The sequence below is a fragment of the Bos indicus x Bos taurus genome, chromosome 18 (genome assembly GCF_003369695.1).
Source record: "Bos indicus x Bos taurus breed Angus x Brahman F1 hybrid chromosome 18, Bos_hybrid_MaternalHap_v2.0, whole genome shotgun sequence".
Lineage (NCBI taxonomy): Eukaryota > Metazoa > Chordata > Mammalia > Artiodactyla > Bovidae > Bos > Bos indicus x Bos taurus.
This window is the reverse complement of record NC_040093.1, coordinates 1873709-1896440: the sequence shown is the minus strand read 5'-3', so window position 1 is coordinate 1896440 and position 22732 is coordinate 1873709. Positions and strand designations below refer to the sequence as shown.

The window sequence follows — 22732 nt, the reverse complement described above, 5'->3', positions numbered from 1 at the left end:
AAGCACACATAATTGCTTTACAATGCTGCATTAGTTTCAAAGCAGCCATAGGTATACATATGTCCCCTCCCCCTTGAACCTCCTCCCACGCCTCTAAGTCATCACAGAGCACGGAGCTGAGCCCCCTGTGCTGTACAGCAACATCCCACTAGCTGTCTATTTGACACATGGTAGTCGATGGCGGCCCACTCCGTACTCTTGCCTGGGAAATCCCATGGACAGAGGAGCCTGGCGGGCTGCAGTCCACGGGGTTGCAAAGACCACACATGACTGAGCGCGCGCACACACACACACACACACACACTGCACATATGTCAATGCTACTCTTTCAGTTTGTGCCACCCTCTCCTTCTCCCACTGTGTCCAAACATCTGGAGGACAAGCATTCTTAATTTCAGGTTCATTACAGTGGCCCAGCTGTAAGCATGTATGTAGTGCATGCATAAGACCCCTACTCACTGCAAGACTAGAACCCGCAACTCTTCTCCAGCTGCCTTAGGTCTTGCAGATTGGTCTTGTGTGCTCTGGTCGCCTCTGTGCATGGTCTGCTCATCCTTACCGGGTCCACCTTCATCTGGGTTCACGTCGCCCTTCCCTCTACTGACAACACTCAGCCACCGGTATCCTGTCTGTTCCGCCCACCAAGCAGGCCACCAAGTGCATTCCTGCCTCGGGAGCTTGGCACTTGCTGTGTTCTCTGCCTCCAACGCTCAGTGCCCAGATAGTTAGGACAAGGATCCGCCTCCTCTGCAGGGCGTAAGAGTTGCAGACGTCCTGCAGGAGAGACGGGCCAGGTGTCTCCTCTGCTCACTATCTGCTCGACCATTCCCTACCCTGGTGCTGGGGGAGGAGGAACAGAGTCCCGGGCTTGGTTGTCCCCACCATGGCGGCACCTCAGCTGCTCCTACAGAGGAGGGCGGAGCCAGAGGAAAAGTCTGGAAGGATGAAGAGCGAGGAAGAGGAGAGAAACCCAGGGAGACGGAGGGGAAGGGATGACAGGGTGCAGGAAGAGCCCAGGAGAGGAGAGGCCCACAAGGAGAGAAGGAAGTCGAGAAGTGCGGCGACTGTGAGTGCGGGAGAGAGAGGGGGGCAGGAGGGGTGACACGCGTGTGTCACCTTCTTAAACGTGCGCATCACCCTCATTCTTACACGGCTTGCGCAGAAGGAGAGAGGCAGAGAGATGAATAAAGCCAGGGAACCGGAAGACAAGGGAGGGGAGAGAAACGAGAGAAATCAAGGCGGGAAGGAAGAGGAGAGAGCGAGAGGGGAAGTCAGCGATTCGGGAGAGGATCCGCAGCGGGAGATGCGGTGAGGAGACGGCACCAGAAAGAGCAGGGGAGCGGACGGGGCGGGAGAGGAGTGCGGAGCAGAGAGGCCCAGGGAAAGGCCCGGCGCCCAGCCCCTCAGCCCCTCCCGGGGCCGCGGGGGAGCCTCACGGTCCGGGTCTCCCCCGGGACGCGCCCGGCTGCTGGGAACCAGGCGGGGGCTCGGACTCCCCGCCGCGGCGCTTGCTGCGGACGGCACTCCTGGCGGCCTGTTTGGCCGCGGCGCTGAGCGACGGCGCCCTGCTGGGGCTCATCGCCCCGGACCAGCGGCCGCACCGGCCCGTGTACCGCCCGCCCGCCCACCTGGCGCCGCCGGCGGCGGCCTGGGTGAGCGCCCGGCTCCCGCCGGCTCCGGCGCACGTGCGGGCCGGCCGGGCCGCCCTGTCCCCGCGCGCCGCGGGCCGCAGCTCCGCGTGGGCCTCTCCCCGGGCCGCTGCGAGGCCCTCCTCGGCCGGGATGGCGCTTCTGCCCCGGGCGGCCCCCGGTTGGCCGCTTCTTCTGCCAGCTGCCCGCCGCGCCGAGGACCGCAGGCGCCGACACCGCGGCCGACCGCACGCTGGTCTCCGGCCTGCGCGCGCCCGTCCTCGCGGGCCCTTGGGCCTCCGTCCTCGCCTCCTGCCCTCCGTCCAGAGCCGCCTCGAGGCGTTGTCCCCCTGCGGTTCCCACCTGGTCGCGCGCGGGGACCGCCCTGGCCTCGCGCCCCAGGGCTCCCTCGCGCCCCGCCGAGCGCCCCGAGCGGGTGGCTGTTCTCTGTCTCGTCGTGACGCCCGTCCTGAACCAGCTCATCGACAGCCTTCGGAGCCGCGAGGTCCACGCGGCGGCCCGCTCTGCCCTGGCCGGGCTCCGGGGGTCAAGCACTGCGCGGGGCTGACCCCGGGGACACGCGGACACTGAGCCGGGAGCCCCTGCTGGCTCCGACGCGAGGCTCTGTGATCTTGCGCGTCCCCACTCCGTCCCTCCTAATCTCTGCGCATTTTGGTGCGTTCAGCCTCGAGGGACCCCGCTGGGCACAGGTCAGAGGCCGACCAACATTTCTATAGAGGGCCAGAGAGGAAATATTTTCAGCCTTGCCAGCTATCTGTTCTCTGTTGCTACTGCTCAACTCTGCAATCACTGCCTGGAAGCCACAGACGATCCACGGATGAGTAGGACTGTGTTCGCCAAAAACTTTCTGCTGTTATTCAGTCGCTAGGTCTTCCGACTCTTTGCGACCCCATGGACTGCAGCACCAGGCTTCCGTGTTCCTCACCATTTCCCAGAGTTTGCTCAAACTCATGTCCATCGAGTCAGTGATGCCATCCAACCATCTCATCTTCTGTTGCCCCCTTAAAAGCTCTTTGCTGCTGCTGCTGCTAAGTCGCTTCAGTCGTGTCCGACTCTGTGCGACCCCATAGACGGCAGCCCACCAGGCTTCTCTGTCCATGGGATTCTCCAGGCAGGAACACTGGAGTGGGTTGCCATTTCCTCCTCCAATGCATGAAAGTGAAAAGTCAAAGTGAAGTCGCTCAGTCGTGTCCGACTCTTCGCAACCCCATGGACTGCAGCCTACCAGGCCCCTCTGTCCATGGGATTTTCCAGGCAAGAGTACTGGAGTGGGGTGCCATTGCCGATGTCGAAATTTGAATTTTATATAAATTTTATATGAATTTTATATAAATGCTCACCGTTCACAAACCATTACTCTTCTAATTTTGTTTCCAATCACTTAATAATGTGAAGATCTTTTTTTTTTGGCTTGAGGACTAGACAATGGGCAAAGGGCCACAGTTCGCTGATCCACAGGATAAAAGACTGACCCAGGGACTTCCACGGCCATCCAGTGGTTAGGACTCCCAGCTTCTGCACAGGTTCGATCCCTGGTTGGGGAACTAAGATCTTGCCTGGCTGTGCAGCGCGGAAAACAAAACAAAGTAAAAACAAATAACAAAAAAGGGGAGCACTGCCTCAAACGGAGGGAAGAGCAAGTGCAAAGGCCCTGAGGTGAGCAGGAAAGGCAAGTTCCTGGGTCATGAAGACGCTAAAGCTGGCATTAGAGAGCAAGACCAGAGGGAGGTGGTGCTGGAGAGGTGGCCATGAACCGGTCCACAAGGACCCTGTAAAAGGGAGGCAGTGGTGCAAACACCAGGGGGCGCTCGCGGTAAAGAACCCCTCTGCCAATGCAGGAGAGGACAGAGGCGGGTTCTGTCCCTGGGTGGGAAAGATCCCCTGGAGGAGGGCATGGCAACCCACTCTAGTATTCTTGCCTGGAGACGCCCATGGACAGAGGAGCCTTCGGGCTACAGCCCGTGGGGTCGCAGAGTTGGACACGACTGAAAGGACTTAGCATGCACGCACGGTGCATACACCAGGGGAAGGTGTCTCATTGTCAGGACAGCAGTGCAAAGGCCCTGAAGCCCGGCCAGGCACTGAGGCTGGAGCTCAGGGCTGCAGAGTCCGAGAGGTGTGGACCCAGGCCAGCCAGGGCCGCCCGGCCTCGGTAAGGCCCTTAGGTCTCACCCCACATTCCTGAGCCCGCAAGGTGGGTCCTGCCTGTGGGAGTGCAAGCATCCAATTTACCAATCTGACCTCTTTGAAGTCGCAGAATGCTTTGAAATTCTAACAACAACCGAAATGTCAGCTCATAGAGAATAATAAAATTTACTGTCACCTTAAATAAAAATTTCAATTTGGTTCAAATGTACCAAAAGTTTAGAAGTTTGATCCATTATATTATCTTTAAAAAGCTAATATAAAAGAGGTAGGAATCTTGTTATTAAAACAAAAGGATTAAATCTTAAACAATAACAACAAAAAACCAACCCTGTTTTGTCTACTAACCTGTCTAATTAGATTTCCCCTTTAGTAAGACCCTCTCTAAGAGATGCAGGTTTGATCCCTGGGTGGGGAAGATCCCCTGGAGGTGGAAATGGCAACCCACTGCAGTATTCTTGCCTGGAGAATCCCATAGACAGAGGAGCCTGGCGGGCTCCAGTCCACTGGGTCGAAGAGAGTTGGACACAACTGAAGGGACTACAGTTTTCCTCACCTCTTCTGCTCTCCCCAGGCCCCTTCATTCCCCTGAGTCCGTGCCGGCGGCCTGGGCTCCCCCTCCCCACCCCCACCCCACGAACACCGTGCCAACGAGGGCTGTGCCAGCGACATCACCCTGCCGGGCTCTGTTTGTGTGCCCACGCTGGCCCCGCTGCTCACTGCGCTCTCCCCACCTGCATCCCTGCTCACACCGCTGGGCACCTGTGCTCCCCGCCCTGCGGGCACCCTGGTCCTTCTTGCTGCGCCAGCTGGCCCTGCTGGAGACCTGCCTCTGCTGGATGTGACTCCCGGCTGCTGCCGGCCCTGCTGCAGCCCGGGGCGGCGTGTCCCCTATGGCGGTGCCCTGCAGCCCCTCCAGTGCTGTCCTGTCTTGGCAAGGACCTCCTGACCCCTGTGGCCTGGGGGTACTGCGCGGCTGTCTGCAGGCACCTGCACTCTGGGGCCATCGCCAGCCCATGGCTCTGCCTGCCGGCTGGCCGGAGTCCCAGAGTCGATGGTCCTCCCCATCTGGCTGTCGCTTCCCCTTCAGTGGCCCCGTGTCCACTGCGGCTGCCATGCTGCCCGTCTGCTGAGCCCCGTGTGTGCAGACACCAGAGTCTTCCAGGACGATGCACTGGTGGCCACAGTGCTGTTCATCACAGTTCCCCTCTTTCTGACAGACATGTCCTACACCAAGATTCTGGCCACTGTGCTCCAAGGCCAGCGGCCCTGTCCACATGTGCCTCCCACCTCGTTGCAGTAGTTCTGTTTTATGGCACAACAGGGGTCATCCACCCACGACCCAGGGCCAGCTGCTCCCCAGAGAGCAAGCAAGTGGTGTCCCGTTCCTCCACCCTGGTGACCTCATTTCCTCATCTACAGCCTTCGGAACAAGGAGGTGAAGGCTGCCCTGGGGCGAGTGTGCTGTCCTTACCAGGGGTCTGGATTCCAGGAATGACCTTTTCAGGACCACATTTCAGAGTCAGGAATTGTCGATTTCTGACGATCTGTGTACAGATTGTGATGCGCACCGATTTTTTTTTGGGGGGGGAGGAGTGTGACTTTTCCTCAAAGTCATAACGGTGCTGATTTCACCTTTCGGTCCAAGAAAAGGAACATGACCGAGTGCTCACGATATTTGGTAGTGGTGGGCAAATGAAACTAACTTGGGTCAACTAGAGTGTATCAGTCAGTGACTGGCACAAAACTGCTGTGTGACAGACCACCCTAAAAATGTAGTGTCTTAAACCAGTCATTTGTCCTCAAGTGTCTTCAGTCAGCTGGGGGTTTAGCTAATGTCTTGTGGGGTCATTTGAATGGTTCTTCTGGTCTTGGTTAGGCTTGCTTGTGCGAACGAATGAGTGCTGATTGACATGGTGTGGCTTGTTAGAGACACTCTGCTTTACACTTTCCATCCATATTCTAGGACCAGAGGACTAGCTCAAGCACGAGCTTGCTCATTTCAGTAGCTGAGAGAGAAGGTCCCACCTGGGGGATGGAATTTCAAAGCTTTGGTAAGGTCACATTGTTGTGCAGTTGCTAAGTTGTGTCCTACTCTTTGTGATGTCATGGACCATAGCATGCCAGGCTCCTCTGTCCTCCACTGTCTCCCAGGATTTGCTCAGATTCGTGTCCAGCGAGTTGATGATGCCATCCAATCATCTCGTCCTCTGTCAGCCTCTTCTCCCCCTGCCTTCAGTATTTCCCAGCATCAGGATCTTCTCCAGTGAGTCAGTTCTTTGCATCAGGTGGCCAAAGTATTGGAGCTTCAGCTTCAGCATCACTCCTTCTAATGAATAGTCAGGGTTGATTTCCTTTAGAATTGACTTGTGTGATCTCCTTGCAGGTCCCATGGCCAAAGTCAGATTCATGGGGAAAGGAAGTACGTACTATCTGGGGGAGGAACAGTGAAGTTACTTGACAAATAACCTCGAAATAGGGACGAGTGAGGAACTGGGAGCATTAGAATCTACTTCAGAGAGCCCTACAGTTCAGTTCAGTCGCTCAGTCAAGTCCGACTCTTTGCAGCCCCATGGACTGTAGCACGCCAGGCCTCCCTGTCCATCACCAACTCCTGGAGTTCACTCAAACTCATGCCCATTGAGTCGGTGATGCCATCCAGCCATCTCATCCTCTGTCGTCTCCTTCTCCTCCTGCACACAATCCCTCCCAGCATCAGTCTTTTCCAATGAGTCAGCTCTTCGCATCAGGTGGCCAAAGTACTGGAGTTTCAGCTTCAGGATCAGTCCTTCCAATGAACACCCAGGGCTGATCTCCTTTAGGATGGACTGGTTGAATCTCCTTGCAGTCCAAGGGACTCTCAAGAGTCTTCTCCAACACCATAGTTCAAAAGCATCAGTTCTTCGGCGCTCAACTTTCTTTATGGTCCAACTCTCACATCCATACATGACTACTGGAAAAACCATAGCCTTAACTAGATGGACTTTTGTTGGCAAAGTAATGTCTCTGCTTTTTAGTATGCTGTCTAGGTTGGTCATAACTTTTCTTCCAAGGAGTAAGCGTCTTTTAATTTCATGGCTGCAGTCACCATCTGCAGTAATTTTGGAGCCCCCAAAATAAAGTCTGTCACTGTTTCCACTGTTTCCCCATCTATTTACCATGAAGTGATGGGACTGGATGCCATGATCTTAGTTTTATGAATGTTGAGCTTTAAGCCAACTTTTTCACTCTCCTCTTTCACTTTCATCACGAGGGTTTTTAGTTCCTCTTCACTTTCTGCCATAAGGGTGGTGTCATCTGTCATCTGTAAAGAGCTTCTCCACCTTTGGCTGAGGTTATTGATATTTCTGAGGTTATTGAGGTTATCTGAGATATCTCAGATATCTGAGATTATCTGAGGTTATTGATATTTCACCCGGCAATCTTGATTCCAGCTTGTGCTTCATCCAGCCCAGCATTTTGCATGATGTACTCTGCATGTAAGTTAAATAAGCAGGGTGACAATATACAGCCTTGACGTACTCCTTTCCTGATTTGGAACCAGTCTGTTGTTCCACGTCCAGTTCTAACTGTTGCTTCCTGACCTGCATACAGATTTCTCAAGAGGCAGGTCAGATGGTCTGGTATTCCCATCTCTTGAAGAATTTTCCACAGTTTATGGTGATCCACACAGTCAGTCTTTGGCATAGTCAATAAAGCAGAATTCGATGTTTTTCTGGAACTCTTGCTTTGTCAAAGATCCAGTGGATGTTGGCAATTTGATCTCTGGTTCCTCTGCCTTTTCTAAAAGCAGCCTGAACATCTGGAAGTTCACGGTTCATGTATTGCTGAAGCCTGGCTTGGAGAATTTTGAGCATTACTTTACTAGCATGTGAGATGAGTGCAATTGTGCAGTAGTTTGAGCATTCTTTGGCATTGCCTTTCTTTGGGATTGGAATGAAAATTGACCACTTCCAGTTCTGTGGCCACTGCTGACTTTTCCAAAGTTGCTGGCCTATTGAGTAAAGCTCTTTCACAGCATCATCTTTTAGGATTTGAAATAGCTCAACTGGAATTCCATCACCTCCACTGGCTTTGTTCATAGTGATGCTTCTTAAGGCACACTTGACTTCACATTCCAGGATGTCTGGCTCTAGGTGTATGATCACACTATCGCGATTGTCTGGGTCGTGAAGATTTTTTTTGTACGGTTCTTCTGTGTATTCTTGCCACCTCTCCTTAATATCTTCTGCTTCTGTCAGGTCCATACCATTTCTGTCCTTTATCGAGCCCATCTTTGCATGAAATGTTCCCTTGGTATCTCTTAATTGCTTGAAGAGATCTGTAGTCTTTCCCATTCTATTGTTTTCCTCTTTCTTTTCACTGATCACTGAGGAAGGCTTTCTTATCTCTCCTTGCTATTCTTTGGAACTTTGCATTCAGATGGGTATATCTTTCCTTTTCTCCTTTGCTTTTCGCTTCACTTCTTATATTCTTTGATTATAGTCTTTGCAGCTAAAGGTGGAGAAGCTCTATACAGTCAGCAAAAACAAGACTGGGAACTGACTGTGGCTAAGATCATGAACTCCTTATTGCCAAATTCAGATTTAAATTGAAGAAAGTAGGGAAAACCACTAGACCATTCAGGTATGACCTAAATCAAATCCGTTATGATTACACAGTGGAAGTGAGAAATAGATTTAAGGGACTAGATCTGACAGAGTGACTGATGAACTATGGATGGAGGTTCGTGACTTTGTACAGGAGAGCCCGACACTGAGACTTTTACTGAAACTTCTCTTTACTCAGAGACGTGGAGGGTGAAGATGTAAGTTTGTATAACTAATAAGAACCAATAAGTTCCTTCCCACTGTGGAGCACAGGGAACTCTACTCAATACTCTAATGGCCTAGATGGGAAAAGAATCTATGCAAGAGCGGATGTATGTATATGTATAATTGATTCCCTTGGCTGTACACCTGCAATTAACACAGAATTACCAACACAGTACATCAGCTCTACCCCAGTAAGGAATCCACCTGCCAATGCAAGAGATGAGGATTCATTCCCTAGGTCAGGAAGATCCCCTGGAGAAGGAAATGGCAACCCACCCCAGTATTCTTGCCTGGAGAATCCCATGGATACAGGAGCCTGGTGGGCTACAGTCCAAGGGGTCGAGTTATGACAGAGTTGGACATGACTGAGCACACACTCGTGCGTGTGTGCTAAGTGGCTTTAGTCGCGTCCAGCTCTTTGCCACCCTATGGACTGTATCCCGCCAGGTGTCTCTTTCCATAAGATTCTCCAGGCAAGAACACTGGACTGGGTTGCCATGCCCTCCTCCAGGGAATCTTCTGGACCCAGGCATTGAATCCGAGTCTCCTGTGTCTCCTGCATTGGCAGGTGAGTTCTTTATCACCAGCACCATGTGGGAAGCCCAAGTGCACACACACACCCCCCTATAATTTTTCTTTTTTTAAGAATTACCAATGATCCTACCTGCAGGGCAGCAAAGGGGACACAGACATAAAGATCAGGCTTTTGGACACAGCGGGAGGAGAGGGTGGGATGATTCGAGAGGATAGCACTGACACATATACATGACTATAGGGAAGATAGACAGCCAGGGGGAGTTTGAGGTATGATGCAGGGAACCCAAAGCCAGCACTCTGTGACAGGCTGGAGAGATGGGGTGGGGAGGGCGGTGGGAGGGGGCTCAGGAGGGAGGGGACACATGCATGCCCATGGCCAAGCCACGTGGATGTGTGGCGAAAACTGTCAGAATATTGCCAAGTAATCATCCTCCAATTAAAAGAAATTAATTTTAAAAAAGTATTAAATACATCAACAAAACATTTTCAGAAAGATGTAAGCTTGAAGGTGTCAGCAACTACCTACTCTTTAATGGGCGAGTCCCTGCTTGATGATGAACTCAATGCAAAGAAAGTCAGAATCCATGGCAGGGAGGAGAAAGACGTGGAGCTAATGACTTTGTTGAGTTTCGGGGTCCAGGCATGCCTAGAGGCTGTTCCACCCTTGGGAATTCCTCTTACGTGAACCAATAAATTCTCTTTTCACTGAACCCACTTTGGGTTGATGTTTGGTCTCTTTTAGTGACCTTATTTACTGATTTCATTTCCAATAACTAATGTGGCATGTAAGTTACTTTATTTCTTCTCTCAAGCTCATTAAGAATTTTATTAAAATATGGGGAACTTGCTGGAGGTCCAGTGGTTAGGACTCCTTGCTCCCACCACCTGGGACTGGTGGTCCCGGGACTGGATTTGATCCCTGGTCTGGGAACTAAGATCCCTCATGCTTTTCGGTGTGACCAAAATAAATAAATGAAAACTAAAGTATCAGTTAAAAAGGGATTTTTAAAAATATAAATAGACGTATCAGAGAAGTTTTCAGCTCACAGACGAACATTGATGGGCTCTAGTTTTATAGAAGGAAGAGTTTCTCACTCATCTCTGTGCTCCAGGATCTAAGCGAAGAGCCTGTGATCTGGGAAGACGTCAGCCTGCGCCCGACAGCCTGGACTAAGGGACGCTCTGAGGCTGACTCTCCTTTGCTCCTCCTCCCTTCAGGCCTCTCAGAGCGTCTGTAAAAAGCGTTCTCCACTCTGTGTGTCCTCCAAATCCACAGAGACAGTGGAAGGTCTCTGTGGTCTGGAGCTCCAGGTTAAGCCTGCCTCCTTCTCACTGTGCCAGCAACTCAGAGCAGCCAGACCTCCAAACACAAGCAAGGGCAGAAGCAGTGGGTGCCTTGCTCAGGACCAGGTCCTCCTGTTATGGCTTGAGTGGCACTTCCTCCAGTCCTTGGCATCTCCTCCTCTGGGCAGGAGCCTGGTCCACCTGGAACCAGAGCCTCCTCCAGGTTCACCAACAGCAAGAAGGAATCTGGACCTCTTTATCCTTCAGCCATCAAATGAAGAGACCCTACGCAATCCTTTGGGGGTGAGGAGAAGAGACCCCAGAAAGAAACTTTCTCTTATAGAACACCCAAGCTGTACCAGGTACTGACTTGAGATACTTTAGATGTGTTAACTGATCTAACCCTCACTCAGGGGTTAGCTCCATATTGCATATTAATTCACAAGGCACAGATGGGTCCACTGGCTTCTTGAAGACGAGACCATTAGTATAGAGAGATGTCTTGGGTTTCTCCCCCTCTTTTTGGCCATGCTGGGTCTCCACTGCTTCGAGGGCTTTTCCTCTGGCTGTGGTGAGTGGGGGCCATCCTCTAGTCACGGTGCCTGGGCTTCTCTCTTTGCGGCTCCTGGGCGCTGAGCACAGGCTCAGTAGCTATGGCTCATGGGCTTAGCACGTGGGAGCCTCCTGGACCGGGAATCGAACCCCTGTCTCCTGCACTGACAGGTGGATTCTTTATCACTGAGCCACCAGGAGAGACCAAGAGATATCTCGTTAGTCGTGTTGGTCTGACTTCAAAGTCCTTGCTCCGGACCACCATGTCCTGCCATCCCCAGAGGTCTTGCATGTGGTGTCTGCTAGTATATATAATTTATTAGTGATGAGGGAAAGACCATAGCTCCCAAAGTACAGAGGCGGTGTTAATGGATTAAGTAACATTTCTAGAGTTACACGATGGAAATTTCTCGAGTGCTTTGAGGCTAAAACCCAGGTTCATCCGTGTCCTTACATCTACCATGCGTGCTGCACTGCTTCTTTGCACAAAGCCCTTACTTCATAAATGTTCAAGAGGGAAGGGGCTTTCTGGGGGGAGAATCGATACATATATATGTATGGTCGAGTCTCTGCTGTTCACCTGAAACAACAGCACTGTTAATCGACTATACCCCAATACAAGGTAAAAAGCAAAAAAAAACAAAACAAAATACTATCAAAGATTTCTACCAGGCGGGAGTCAGCTTTCTGTGACGTCCTTGGTGGCCCAGTGGTTAAGACAATGCGCTTCCACTGCAGGGGGCGTGGGTCTGATCCCTGGTGGGGGAACTAAGATCCCACGTGCCATGTGGCCTGGCTAAAAAGGTAGAAAAAGAAAAAAGAGCTTTCCAGTGAGAGAAAGTCCAAGTTTCATTCGGGACAATAGAATTTGAAACCAGTTCTGCGTTTAAACTCTGAGGCCAAGCTTAACTGCCACACACTACTGCCCCTTTTTCTACAGCATAGACATTATATTGGTCAAGGGGGTCAATAATTACTTTTAATTTGAGAAACAAAACAGGCTTGAAGATGTTAAGTAGAATATGCAAGGAGGCAACGGAGGCAGAAAACACTGTGGCCTGAATTCTTCTGAGAGTGAGTTCTTATTAAACATTATGTTTCCTTCCAAACTAGCATAGATGTTAAAAACAATCCATGAATAAAAACATTTGGGGGGACGGACTACTCTCTGAATACTAGTTCCGGGATTCAGGATACTAACGTGAGGCTTTGTTGGGCGTGTTTCTAGTTTTTCTGTAAATTACCTGTGGGCATTTTGGTTAACCTGAAGTCCTAAGTTAGGGAGGGTGGCTCTGACCACTGCTGCATTGCTACTCACGACAGACGACTGTAAAAGCCTGATTTCCCAAGGTCTCGTGCTGACTGCTCCTCCCCTACCTCTCCATCCTCATCTTCTGCTCCTCTCTGTTGTGGTCTAAAGTGGATTCGTTTATTTTGTTAATAATTGCCACAATTTCTGAGTTACCCTGAAGATGTGATATTCCTTCAGTAGATATGATTAGCAGATGGAACATTTCTGTTTTCTTCAGAGATAAACAGAAGCCCCAGGAGACAAAGATGAAGCTTCTTATAGGGAAGTTCATGCATTCTAGATGTCAGTGTCTCAATATACTCTAAACTCTTCTTAAAGAGAGTTAATGCAAACGGCCTCAAACGTGCTTCCAGTCATATTTCAATGTGTTTTTCCTAGACAAACAGCTTGCACATGCATGAACAATTTACAAAGCCTAACGGCTCTATGAACAATTATAAACAGTGCTATTCATTGAGCGTGGGCTTCCCAGGTGGCTCAGTGGTAAAGAATCTGCCTACAGTGTAGGAGACATGGGTTTGATCCCTGGGTCGGGAAGATCGCCTGGAGAAGAGAATGGCGACCCACTCCAGGATTCTTGCCTGGAGAATCCCATGGACAGAGGAGCCTGGGGGGCTACAGCCCATGGGGTCCCAAAACAGTTGGATATGACTGAGCAACTAAACAAAAACATTTGTTGAGCATAAACATAAGAGCTCCGGGAAGTGTGAATAAATGGGCATGATACATCTGTAGTCGAGAACACCGCAGCCCAGCTAATTGTAATCTTCATGATGGCTACTGAATCCTTGTCCAGCCTCTACAATTGCCAGATGTACCCGACGTCTAAATTAGGTCTGCATACGTGTGAAACTTTGGGCTCTGTATCTTACATCCCTGTAGAATATTTGCCCACTGAGCCCAGCTTCAAAACCTCCTGAGGACCCATGGTAACTGCCACCTCTCTCATCCTAGGCTCTTGGCACTCGCTGTCCTTTCTGCCCGCGGGGCTGCTCCCCTCAGCTCTGTGCACATATGGACCCTCACACCCTCTACGTCTCTGTTCAAACAGCGTCCTCTAGGGTCACGTCCCTCATGGTCAGAACTAACGTAGCCAGATTACCCACCCCCCATCAAATTCTCGGAAGTTATCTTGGAATTCAGACTTTGTTTAGTAAAGTCTGTTTCCACCTATAACTCTGAAGCCCACTGAAATGGACACATTCCCTTCAAGGGCCCGATGCAATCTTTTCCCAACAGCTACTGTTAGAAGTTCTCAATCCTATGCAGTTTTGTGAAGAATACACAAGTTAACACACGGACGTTCCTGCTGCTGGAGCTGGCGTACAGGAAGCACTCAATAACCGTGGGACCGTGTTCATCAGCATCGGCGTTTCTTGAACAGTTCTTCCTTTATTTTCGGCTGTGCTGGCTCTTTGTTGCTGTGCTCGGACTTTCTGTAGTTGCGACAAGCAGGGGCTACTCTAGGTGTGGTGCACGGCTTCTCACTGCAGGGGCTTCTCCTGTTGCAGAGCATGGGCTCGCGGGTGCTGGGGCTTTGGTAGTTTGCAGTTCCTGGGCTCTAGAGCACAGGTTCCATTACTGGGCCACGGGGGCTTAGTTACTCTGTGGCAGGTGGGGTCTTCCCAGACCAGGGATTGAACACGTGTCTCCTTCATCGGCAGGCAGAGTCTTTACTGCCGTGCCACCAGGGAAGCCCCAGTGTTTGTTAAATAAATCCAAAACCTCCACCAGAGGTTTCTTCTCCCTGCATGCACGTCACCTAGAGAGTGAAGCCCAAGTGCTCTGTCGTCTTTGCACTCAAGCTACCTGTTAGCGCTCCCTGTTGGTTCACTCACCTTCATCACACCACAGTCGTCACCCCCAGACGCTGTGCTGGGATCTGAGGGCTGAACAGACAGATCAGACCTGCTCACACCAGGATCTTCACCATGTCTTGGGACAACTTGGGAGATACCTCCTGTGGAATTGGTGGTTACGACGCCGCCACACCAGAAACTATCCTGCAGCTTTTAAAGGGATGAGGTCAGCTCCAGGCTGATACAGAATCAGCTTCAAGACATGCTATTAGTGAACATTCAGGATGCAGAACGTATGTCTAGTATGTTGCTATTCATGTTTATCGGGGCCACACACCTACAAACGATGGTGATGACAAGATCTATTTCTTGGGACCTCTCCCGTGGTCCAGTGGTAAAGAATCTGCTTTCCAATGTAGGGGACATGGGTTCGATGCCTGGTCAGGGAACTGAGCTCACATGACTTGGGGCCAGGAAGCCCAAGCTCCACAGCAAGAGAAGCCTGGATGCCACAGCAAGGACCTAGCACAGCCAAACAAAGAAAGCAAAAACAGAACCAAGCTCTATTTCTTGGGGATCCCCCAAGAGCCTGGTCAGGTGGTTGCCTCTAAAGAAGGTCTAAGGACAAGGTGTCAGCAGTTAGAGTGACTTGATTTTTTTTAACCATGAGATGTATTATAAGAGTAAGTGGTAAAACACAATGCCTATCACTAATGAGAAAGGAGGGAGAGAGACTGCCTCTGATCACAGGTAAGAACACTGAAGTGACGGTTGTCAGGCCACATAAGGTCTTGGGACCGAATATGGCAGCTGCAATTTTGAGCATCATCTGGCTGGTGTTGGTCGGAGAGAGAACGGCCAAGTGGCTCCCTGCACACCGTCTTCTGTTCACGGGATCACTTAGTGTTGTGCAAAACAGTGGTCGCTATGGAGAAGGGCTGGGAAGGCTGGGTCCACGGCAAGTGGTTGAAGGACGTGAGACACTTCACATTTGCAATTGTGATTCCTTTGCTCAGAATGCCATCCCTACCTTTCCCCATGTGGGGCTCTCTCAGCTCATGCGTTACACCGTCGGCCATTTTAGCTTTTGTAATCCCCAGTGCCTTATCTCAGGGCCCTTCATGCACTTCACCACAACCTTAATCCCTTAAAATGGCCTTGCCTTTTATTGGCTTTTTTCTTCATCTATTTTTCTCACATGTCAGCACCCTGCAGATACAGACTGTATCTTTCTTCTTCATCATGTATTCTTGAAAGTGTTAGCTGCTCAGTCATGTTTGACTTTTGATGACCCCCATGGACTGTAGTCTGCCAGGCTTCCCTGTCCATGGAATTCTCCAGGCAAGAATCCTGGAGTGGGTTGCCATTTCCTCCTCCAGGGGATCTTCCTGACCCAGGGATCGAACCCGGGTCTCCTGCATTGCAGGCAGATTCTTCACCATCTGAGCCAGCAGGGAGCCTAAGGAACCAGTTAAATTTAGAAAACCAAGCCATGGGGAGTGCTCGGTCTGGAGACAGAGGTTTTGATGCTTCAACTTTTAGGTGTCATTTTCAGCTGAAATAGGTTGAGACTCGACATTGTCAGTAGTGCTGCCCTGAAAATAGGGGTGCAAATATCATTTAAAATTATGATTTTCCTGGGATCTAAGGCAAGGAGTGGGCTGGCTGGACAGGTAGTGGCTCTGTATTTAGCGTTTCTGGTCGGTGGTCGGAGAGAGGTGAAACCTCATTATAATTTTGGTTTGCATTTCTATATGATTTCAGGAGGTGAAATTTTTCCACTAATTTTTTTTTTTAAGCAGTTGAGTAAAACTGACCTCTCCAGAGTGGCCTTTTACCATCTGCCCTGTTTTGAATCTTTCTCCATCTTTGTTGAGGACAACTGTTTTCTCCCTTTGCCCTCCTGGCTGGTGAATATGAAGAGCCCAGTTAAGAGATGTTTTAAATTCTTGTGCCCCATGGTTTTTTGCTGTGTTTTTTTTTTTTTTAGTAATTTAGTTTTTTTTCCCCCTTTGGAGTAAATTTCATTTCTTTTTTTTTTTTTTTTAAACTTTACGTAATTGTATTTAAATTTCATTTCTGTTGTTCTGTTTTGGGTTTACAGGAACTTGATTCAGTTCTCACAAATGTATATCTACTCTGTTCTTTTTCGGGGTCTTTTCCCATATAGGTTCTCTCAGTGTGTTCAGTAGACTTCCTCCTGCTAGTCAGTAGGTCCTTCTGGATTATCTTTGATAATAGATAGTGTGTATGTGTTAATCCCAACCTCTTAATGTCTCCCTTCCTCTACCTTTTATTTTAATTATCATAAATGGGTTTTCTAAGTCCATTTGTAGACAGACCGGTTACTCTTCATTTTTCTATTGATAGACATTTTGGTTGATGCTGTCTATTAATTTGGAAAAGGCAATGGCACCCCACTCCAGTACTCTTGCCTGGAAAATCCCATGGATGGAGGAGCTTGGTAGGCTGCAGTCCATGGGGTCGCTGTCGGGCACGACTGAGCGACTTCACTTTCACTTTTCCCTTTCATGCATTGGAGAAGGAAATGGCAACCCACTCCAGTGTTCTTGCCTGGAGAATCCCAGGGACGGGGGAGCCTGGTGGGCTGCCGTCTCTGGGGTCGCACAGAGTCGGACACGACTGAAGTGACTTAGCAGCAGTCTATTAAATATTGTCAATAGTGCTGCCTTGAAAATAGAGTTGCAAGTATCATTTACATTATGATTTTCTCTGGATCTAAGGCAAGGGGTGGGCTTGCCAGATCGTGTGGTGGTTCTATATTTACTGTTTTAAGGAATCTCCACACAGTTTTCCTTCCTGGCTGCACCCACCCATTTCCCTCCGTGCCCACACCGTAGGCAGACTCCCTGTTCCCCTCACCCTCGGCAGCACTGAATCTTTGCAGATCTTTCGGAGGATGGCCATTCTGAACAGTGTAAGTTGAAACATTGCTGCGGTTTTGATTGCCATTTCTCTAACAGTGACACTGGGCATCTTTCATGGGCTTTATGGCCATTTGGATGCCTTTTTAAGACAAAGGTCTATTTATACCTCTGGCCTGTTTTTCTATTGAGTTGACTGTTTTATGATACTAAGCTGAATGAACTATTTGTTTGTTTCGAGATGAATAAATTGTTCTTAAATTTTGTCATAACCATTTCCCCCCATTTGAGGGTTGTCTTTTTCTTTCATTTAGAGTTTCCCTTGCTATGGAAAAGCTTTGAGGTTACTTTTATTGAGTTTTGTTATTTTTCATTTTTCTAAGAGTGAAACCAAGAAGTTGCTGTGATTGATTTTAAACCTGTTCTGCCCATATTTTCCTCAAGAAGTTTAGAGTATACATCCCTCCATTTAGCTCTTTAATATATTTGGAGTTGCTTTTCCGTATATGGTTAGGGAGAGACGTAATTTTATTCACTTTCCCCTTGTTTAAGAAATCTCCATGCTGTCCTCTGTTCTGGCTGTTAATTTACATTGCCAGCATCAATATAGGAGAATTCATTTTTCCCCAAAACCTCTCCACAGTTTACTGTTGGCAGACTGTTTTTTTAAGGTGGAAAGAGTATTTTATTTTATTTTTTAAATTGATTTATTTATTTTAATTGGAGGCTAATTACTTTACAACATTGTAGTGGTTTTTTGCCATCTTTTGACATGAATCAGCCATGGGTGTACATGTGTTCCCCATCCTGAACGCCCTCCCACCTCCCTCCCCATCCCATCCCTCAGGGTCATCCCAGTGCACCAGCCCTGAGCACCCTGTCTTATGCATCGAACCTGGACTGGCAATCTATTTCACATATGATAATATACATGTTTTAATGCTACTCTCTCAGATAATCCCACCCTCACCTTCTCCCACAGAGTCCAAAAGTCTGTTCTTCACATCTGTATCTCTTTTGCTATCTTGCATATAGGGTCATAGTTACCATTTTTCTAAATTCCATATATATGCTTTAGTATACTGTATTGGTATTTGTCTTTCTGACTTACTTCACTCTGTATAATAGGTTCCAGTCTCATCCACCTCATTAGAACTGATTCAAATGTGTTCTTTTTAATAGCTGAGTAATATTCCATTGTGTATATGTACTACAGCTTTCTCATCCATTCGTCTGCCAATGGACATCTAGGTTGCTTCCATGTCCTGGCTATTATAAACAGTGCTGCAATGAACATTGGGGTACACGTGTCTCTTTCAATTCTGTTTTCTTTGGTGTGTATGCTTAGCAGTGGGATTGCTGGGTCGTATGGCACTTCTAGTTCCAGTTTCTTAAGGAATCTCCACACTGTTCTCCATAGTGGCTATACTAGTTTGCATTCCCACCAACAGTGTAAGAGGGTTCCCTTTTCTCCACACCCTCTCCAGCATTTATTGTTTGTAGATTCTTTGATAGCAGCCATTCTGACCAGTGTGAGATGTTACATATTTGTGGTTTTGATTTGCATTTCTCTGATAGTGAGTGATGTTGAACATCTTTTCATATATTTGTTAGCAATCTGTATGTCTTCTTTGGAGAAATGTCTGTTTAGTTCTTTGGCCCATTTTTTGATTGGGTCATTTATTTTTCTGGGATTGAACTGTGAGCTGCTTGTATATTTTTGAGATTAATTCTTTGTCAGCTGCTTCATTTGCTATTATTTTCTCCCATTCTGAAGGCTGTCTTTTCACCTTGATTATGGTTTGTTGTGCAAAAGCTTTTAAGTTTAAGTAGGTCCCATTTGTTTATTTTTGCTTTTATTTCCATTACTCTGGGAGGTAGGTCATAGATTTATGTCAGAGAGGGTTTTGCCTATATTCTCCTCTAGGAGTTTTATAGTTTCTGGTCTTAGGTTTAGATCTTTAATCCATTTTGAGTTTATTTTTGTGTATGGTGTTAGAAAGTGTTCTAGTTTCATTCTTTTACAGTGGTTGACCAGTTTTCCCAGCACCACTTGTTAAAGAGACTGTCTTTTCTCCATTGTATATTCTCACCTCCTTTGTCAAAGATAAGGTGTCCATAGGTGCCTGGATTTATCTCTGGGCTTTCTATTTTGTTCCATTGATCTATATTTCTGTCTTTGTGCCAGTACCATACTGTCTTGATGACTGTAGCTTTGTAGTATAGTCTGAAGTCAGGCAGGTTGAATCCTCCAGTTCCATTCTTCTTTCTCAAGATTACTTTGGCTATTTGAGGTTTTTTTTTGTATTTCCATACAAATTGTGAAATTATTTGTTCTAGTTCTGTGAAAAATACCATTGGTAGCTTGATAGGGATTGCACTGAATCTATAGATTGCTTTGGGTAGCATATGCATTTTCATATTCCTCCATCATTTGTGTCCTCTTTGATTCTTCCACCAGTGTTTATAGTTTTCTATATATAGGTCTTTCGTTTCTTTATGTACATTTATTCCTAAGTATTTTATTCTTTTTGTAGCAATGGTGAATGGAATTATTTCCTTAATTTCTCTTTCTGTTTTCTCATTGTTAGTGTATAGGAATGCAAGGGATTTCTGCGTATTAATTTTATATCCTGCAAGTTTACTATATTCATTGATTAGCTCCAGTAATTTTCTGGTGGAGTCTTTAGGGTTTTCTATGCAGAGGATCATGTCATCACAAACAGTGAGTTTTACTTCTTCTTTTCCAATCTGGATTCATTTCTTTTTCTTCTCTGATTGCTGTGGCTAAAACTTCCAAAACTATGTTGAATAGTAGTGGTGAGAATGGGCACCCTTGTGTTGTTCCTGACTTTAGGGGAAATGCTTTCAGTTTTTCACCATTGAGGATAATGTTTGCTGTGGGTTTATCATATATGGCTTTTATTATGTTGAGGTATGTTCCTTCTATGCCTGCTTTCTGGCTCACAAATCTACAGCATCTCTCTTCATAACAGCCCATTTCCAAGAGAATTTGGGTTTGCCAGTGTCTGAGTTCCCAATACACTGTGAACATATTCCCAATATTGTATACTATGTGTCTTTGCAGGAATCAGGATGTCGATAAACTTTGTCTCTCTGCAGATGGAGAGGTCCCTGGAGTTGGGCAACATGACGAGGGTCCAGGAATTCATCTTGCTGGGCTTGTCTATAAGCCCAGAAACAAGGGAAGTCCTGTTTGCCGTCTTCCTGACCCTCTAGCTGCTGACCCTCCTGGAGAACGCCCTCATCGTCTTCCTCGTCTGCAGCCACACCGAGCTCCACAAGCCCATGTACTTCTTCCTGGGCAACCTCAGCTGCCTGGAGATGTGCTACGTGTCGGTGACCATGCCCAGCCTGCTCGCGGGGCTTTGGACGGGACCCTACCATGTGCCCTTCACAGCCTGCATGACCCAACTCTTCTTCATCGTCCTCATCTGCACAGAGTGCACCCTTCTGGCCTCCATGGCCTATGACCGCTATGTGGCCATCTGCCGCCCACTGCACTACCCGCTGCTCATGCGGCCCCAGGTCTGCCTGGGCTTGGCCGGGACTTCGTGGCTTGGTGGGCTGCTGGTCTCGGTGGCCAAGACAGCGTGCATCGCCAGCCTGTCCTACTGCGGCCCCAACGTCCTCAACCACTTCTTCTGTGACGTCTCCCCGCTGCTCAACCTGTCCTGCACCCACGTGGCCCTGACCGAGCTGGTGGACTTCCTCTCGGCCATCGTCATCTTCTGCGGGACGCTGCTTGTCTCCCTGGCCTCCTACTCGGCCATCGGGGTGACAGTGCTCCGCATGCCTTCGGCCGCCGCCCGGCACAAGGCCTTCTCCACCTGCGCCTCCCACCTGGTGGTGGTGGGCATCTTCTACTCGGCAGCCCTCTTCATCTACTGCCGCCCCAGCCGCATCAGATCCATGGACCTCAACAAGCTGCTGTCGGTCGTCTACACGGTGGCCACGCCGATGTGCAATCTGGTCATCTACTGCCTGCGGAACAGGGAGGTCCACGCAGCCCTGCTCAGAACTCTCCGCTGGACTTGATCCTGGCCTTGGGAAGTTAGACCCCTCCTCATGTCCCGAATGAAGGCAACTTTTTCACTCTCCTCTATCACCCTCATCAAGAGGCTCTTTAGTTCCTCCTTACTTTCTGCCTTTAGAGTGGTATCATCTGAGAGTCCCTTGGACTGCAAGGAGATCCAACTAGTCCATCCTAAAGGAAATCAATCCTGAATATTCATTGGAAGGACTGAAGCTGAAGCTCCAATACTTTGGCCACCTGATGCAAAGTGTTGACTCACTGGAAAAGACCCTGATGCTGGGAAAGATTGCAGGCAAAAGGAGAAGGGGGCTCCAGAGGATGAGATGGATAGCTAGCATCACCCACTCAATGTACATGAATTTGAGCAAGCTCTGGAAGATAGTGGAGGATAGAGGAACCCGGGGGGCTATAGTCCATGGGGTCTCAGAGAGTCCAACAAATCTAGGGACTGAAGAACAACGTGTTTTAATTTAAATGTTTCATGATTCCAAATGCCATAATATCAAAGGCAAGTAAAATGCTGGAGAATTAGATTTCCCACCTAGTAGACATTAGCAATCAATATATATTTTTCAATATATACTGATTGCTATTGATTGATTATTATAGCAATCAATAGCAAACTCTGAATTACCCTTTGAAAAGTGAGCAGTGTCCACAAGAAAGCAGGTCATCAAAGATGAGCTGTCATTGACTGGCAACTCACATGACTAGATGCTTAAATTTACTAGTAAAGGGAGAAATGCAGGTTTAACAACCCCATCAGTTTATTCCTAGAAAACTGACAAATATCTCCCCAGTCTTTCTGTATGTTCCGACATGTAGAAATAGATAATACATACAATGATATTCTTTACATATTTGTAATAAAAAAACAGAAACAACCTAAGTGTCCATCAAAAGTGAATGGATAAAATACATTATACTACATTCATCTGAAGTGAACACTGGGCTATAAAATGAATAGAAACAGATTTTTAATATTCTCTCAAAAAATTTTTTTGATCATACTCTGCAGTAGGTAGGACCTTAGTCCCCTCACCAGGGATCCAACCTGTGGCCACTGCATTGGAAGACAGAGTCTTAACCTCTGGACTACCAGGGAGTCCCAGGAGATAGATTTTTATGTTTGATATGCAAATATGGCTGAGATACATATGCTAAATAAAAATCATGACAAACAACTATGGGTTTTGTTAGTTTCATTCTTTCTTTGTTGACCATTATTTTGATATAATTTCAGACTTACAGAAAAGTTGCAAGGGTGCTTAACACTCTAATATATTTGATGTGGTGCTGTCACAAATTGTATATTCCTCCATTTGCTTACCCCCTTTTTCTCCCCATCACCTCCATTTATTTCTTTCAAAATGATTTGAACGTGGTTTAGAGACATTGTGCCTTTTTACTCATATACGCTTTAGTGTTTATTTCCTAAGAACAAGGATATTATTTTGCAGTTTGGAGCAGAGGAATTAACTGACTTCTAACCTATACCTCTTTGAAAATCAACTCTATTAACTAGTGCTTAATATTTGTTTTCAGCTGTCTGTATATAAAATTTATGTACAGTGATATGCACAAATATTAAATGTTAAAGTCAATATTTTTTTGACAAATGTGTATTCCACCACCTCCATCAATATAAAGGGCATTTTTTGCCCCCAAAGTTCCCTTGTGCCCCTTTTCTGTTAGTTC

At 48.0% G+C, this 22732-nt stretch overlaps 1 protein-coding gene across 1 annotated transcript; it reads left to right on the top strand.

Moving 5' to 3' along the window:
• Positions 1–20100: 20100 nt before the first annotated feature.
• Positions 20101–21075, top strand: LOC113875553 (olfactory receptor 5-like). The gene is given in 1 exon segment (XM_027514052.1): positions 20101–21075. A coding segment is annotated over 1 exon segment (936 nt). The 3' UTR covers positions 21037–21075.
• The last annotated feature ends 1657 nt before the right edge of the window (positions 21076–22732 follow it).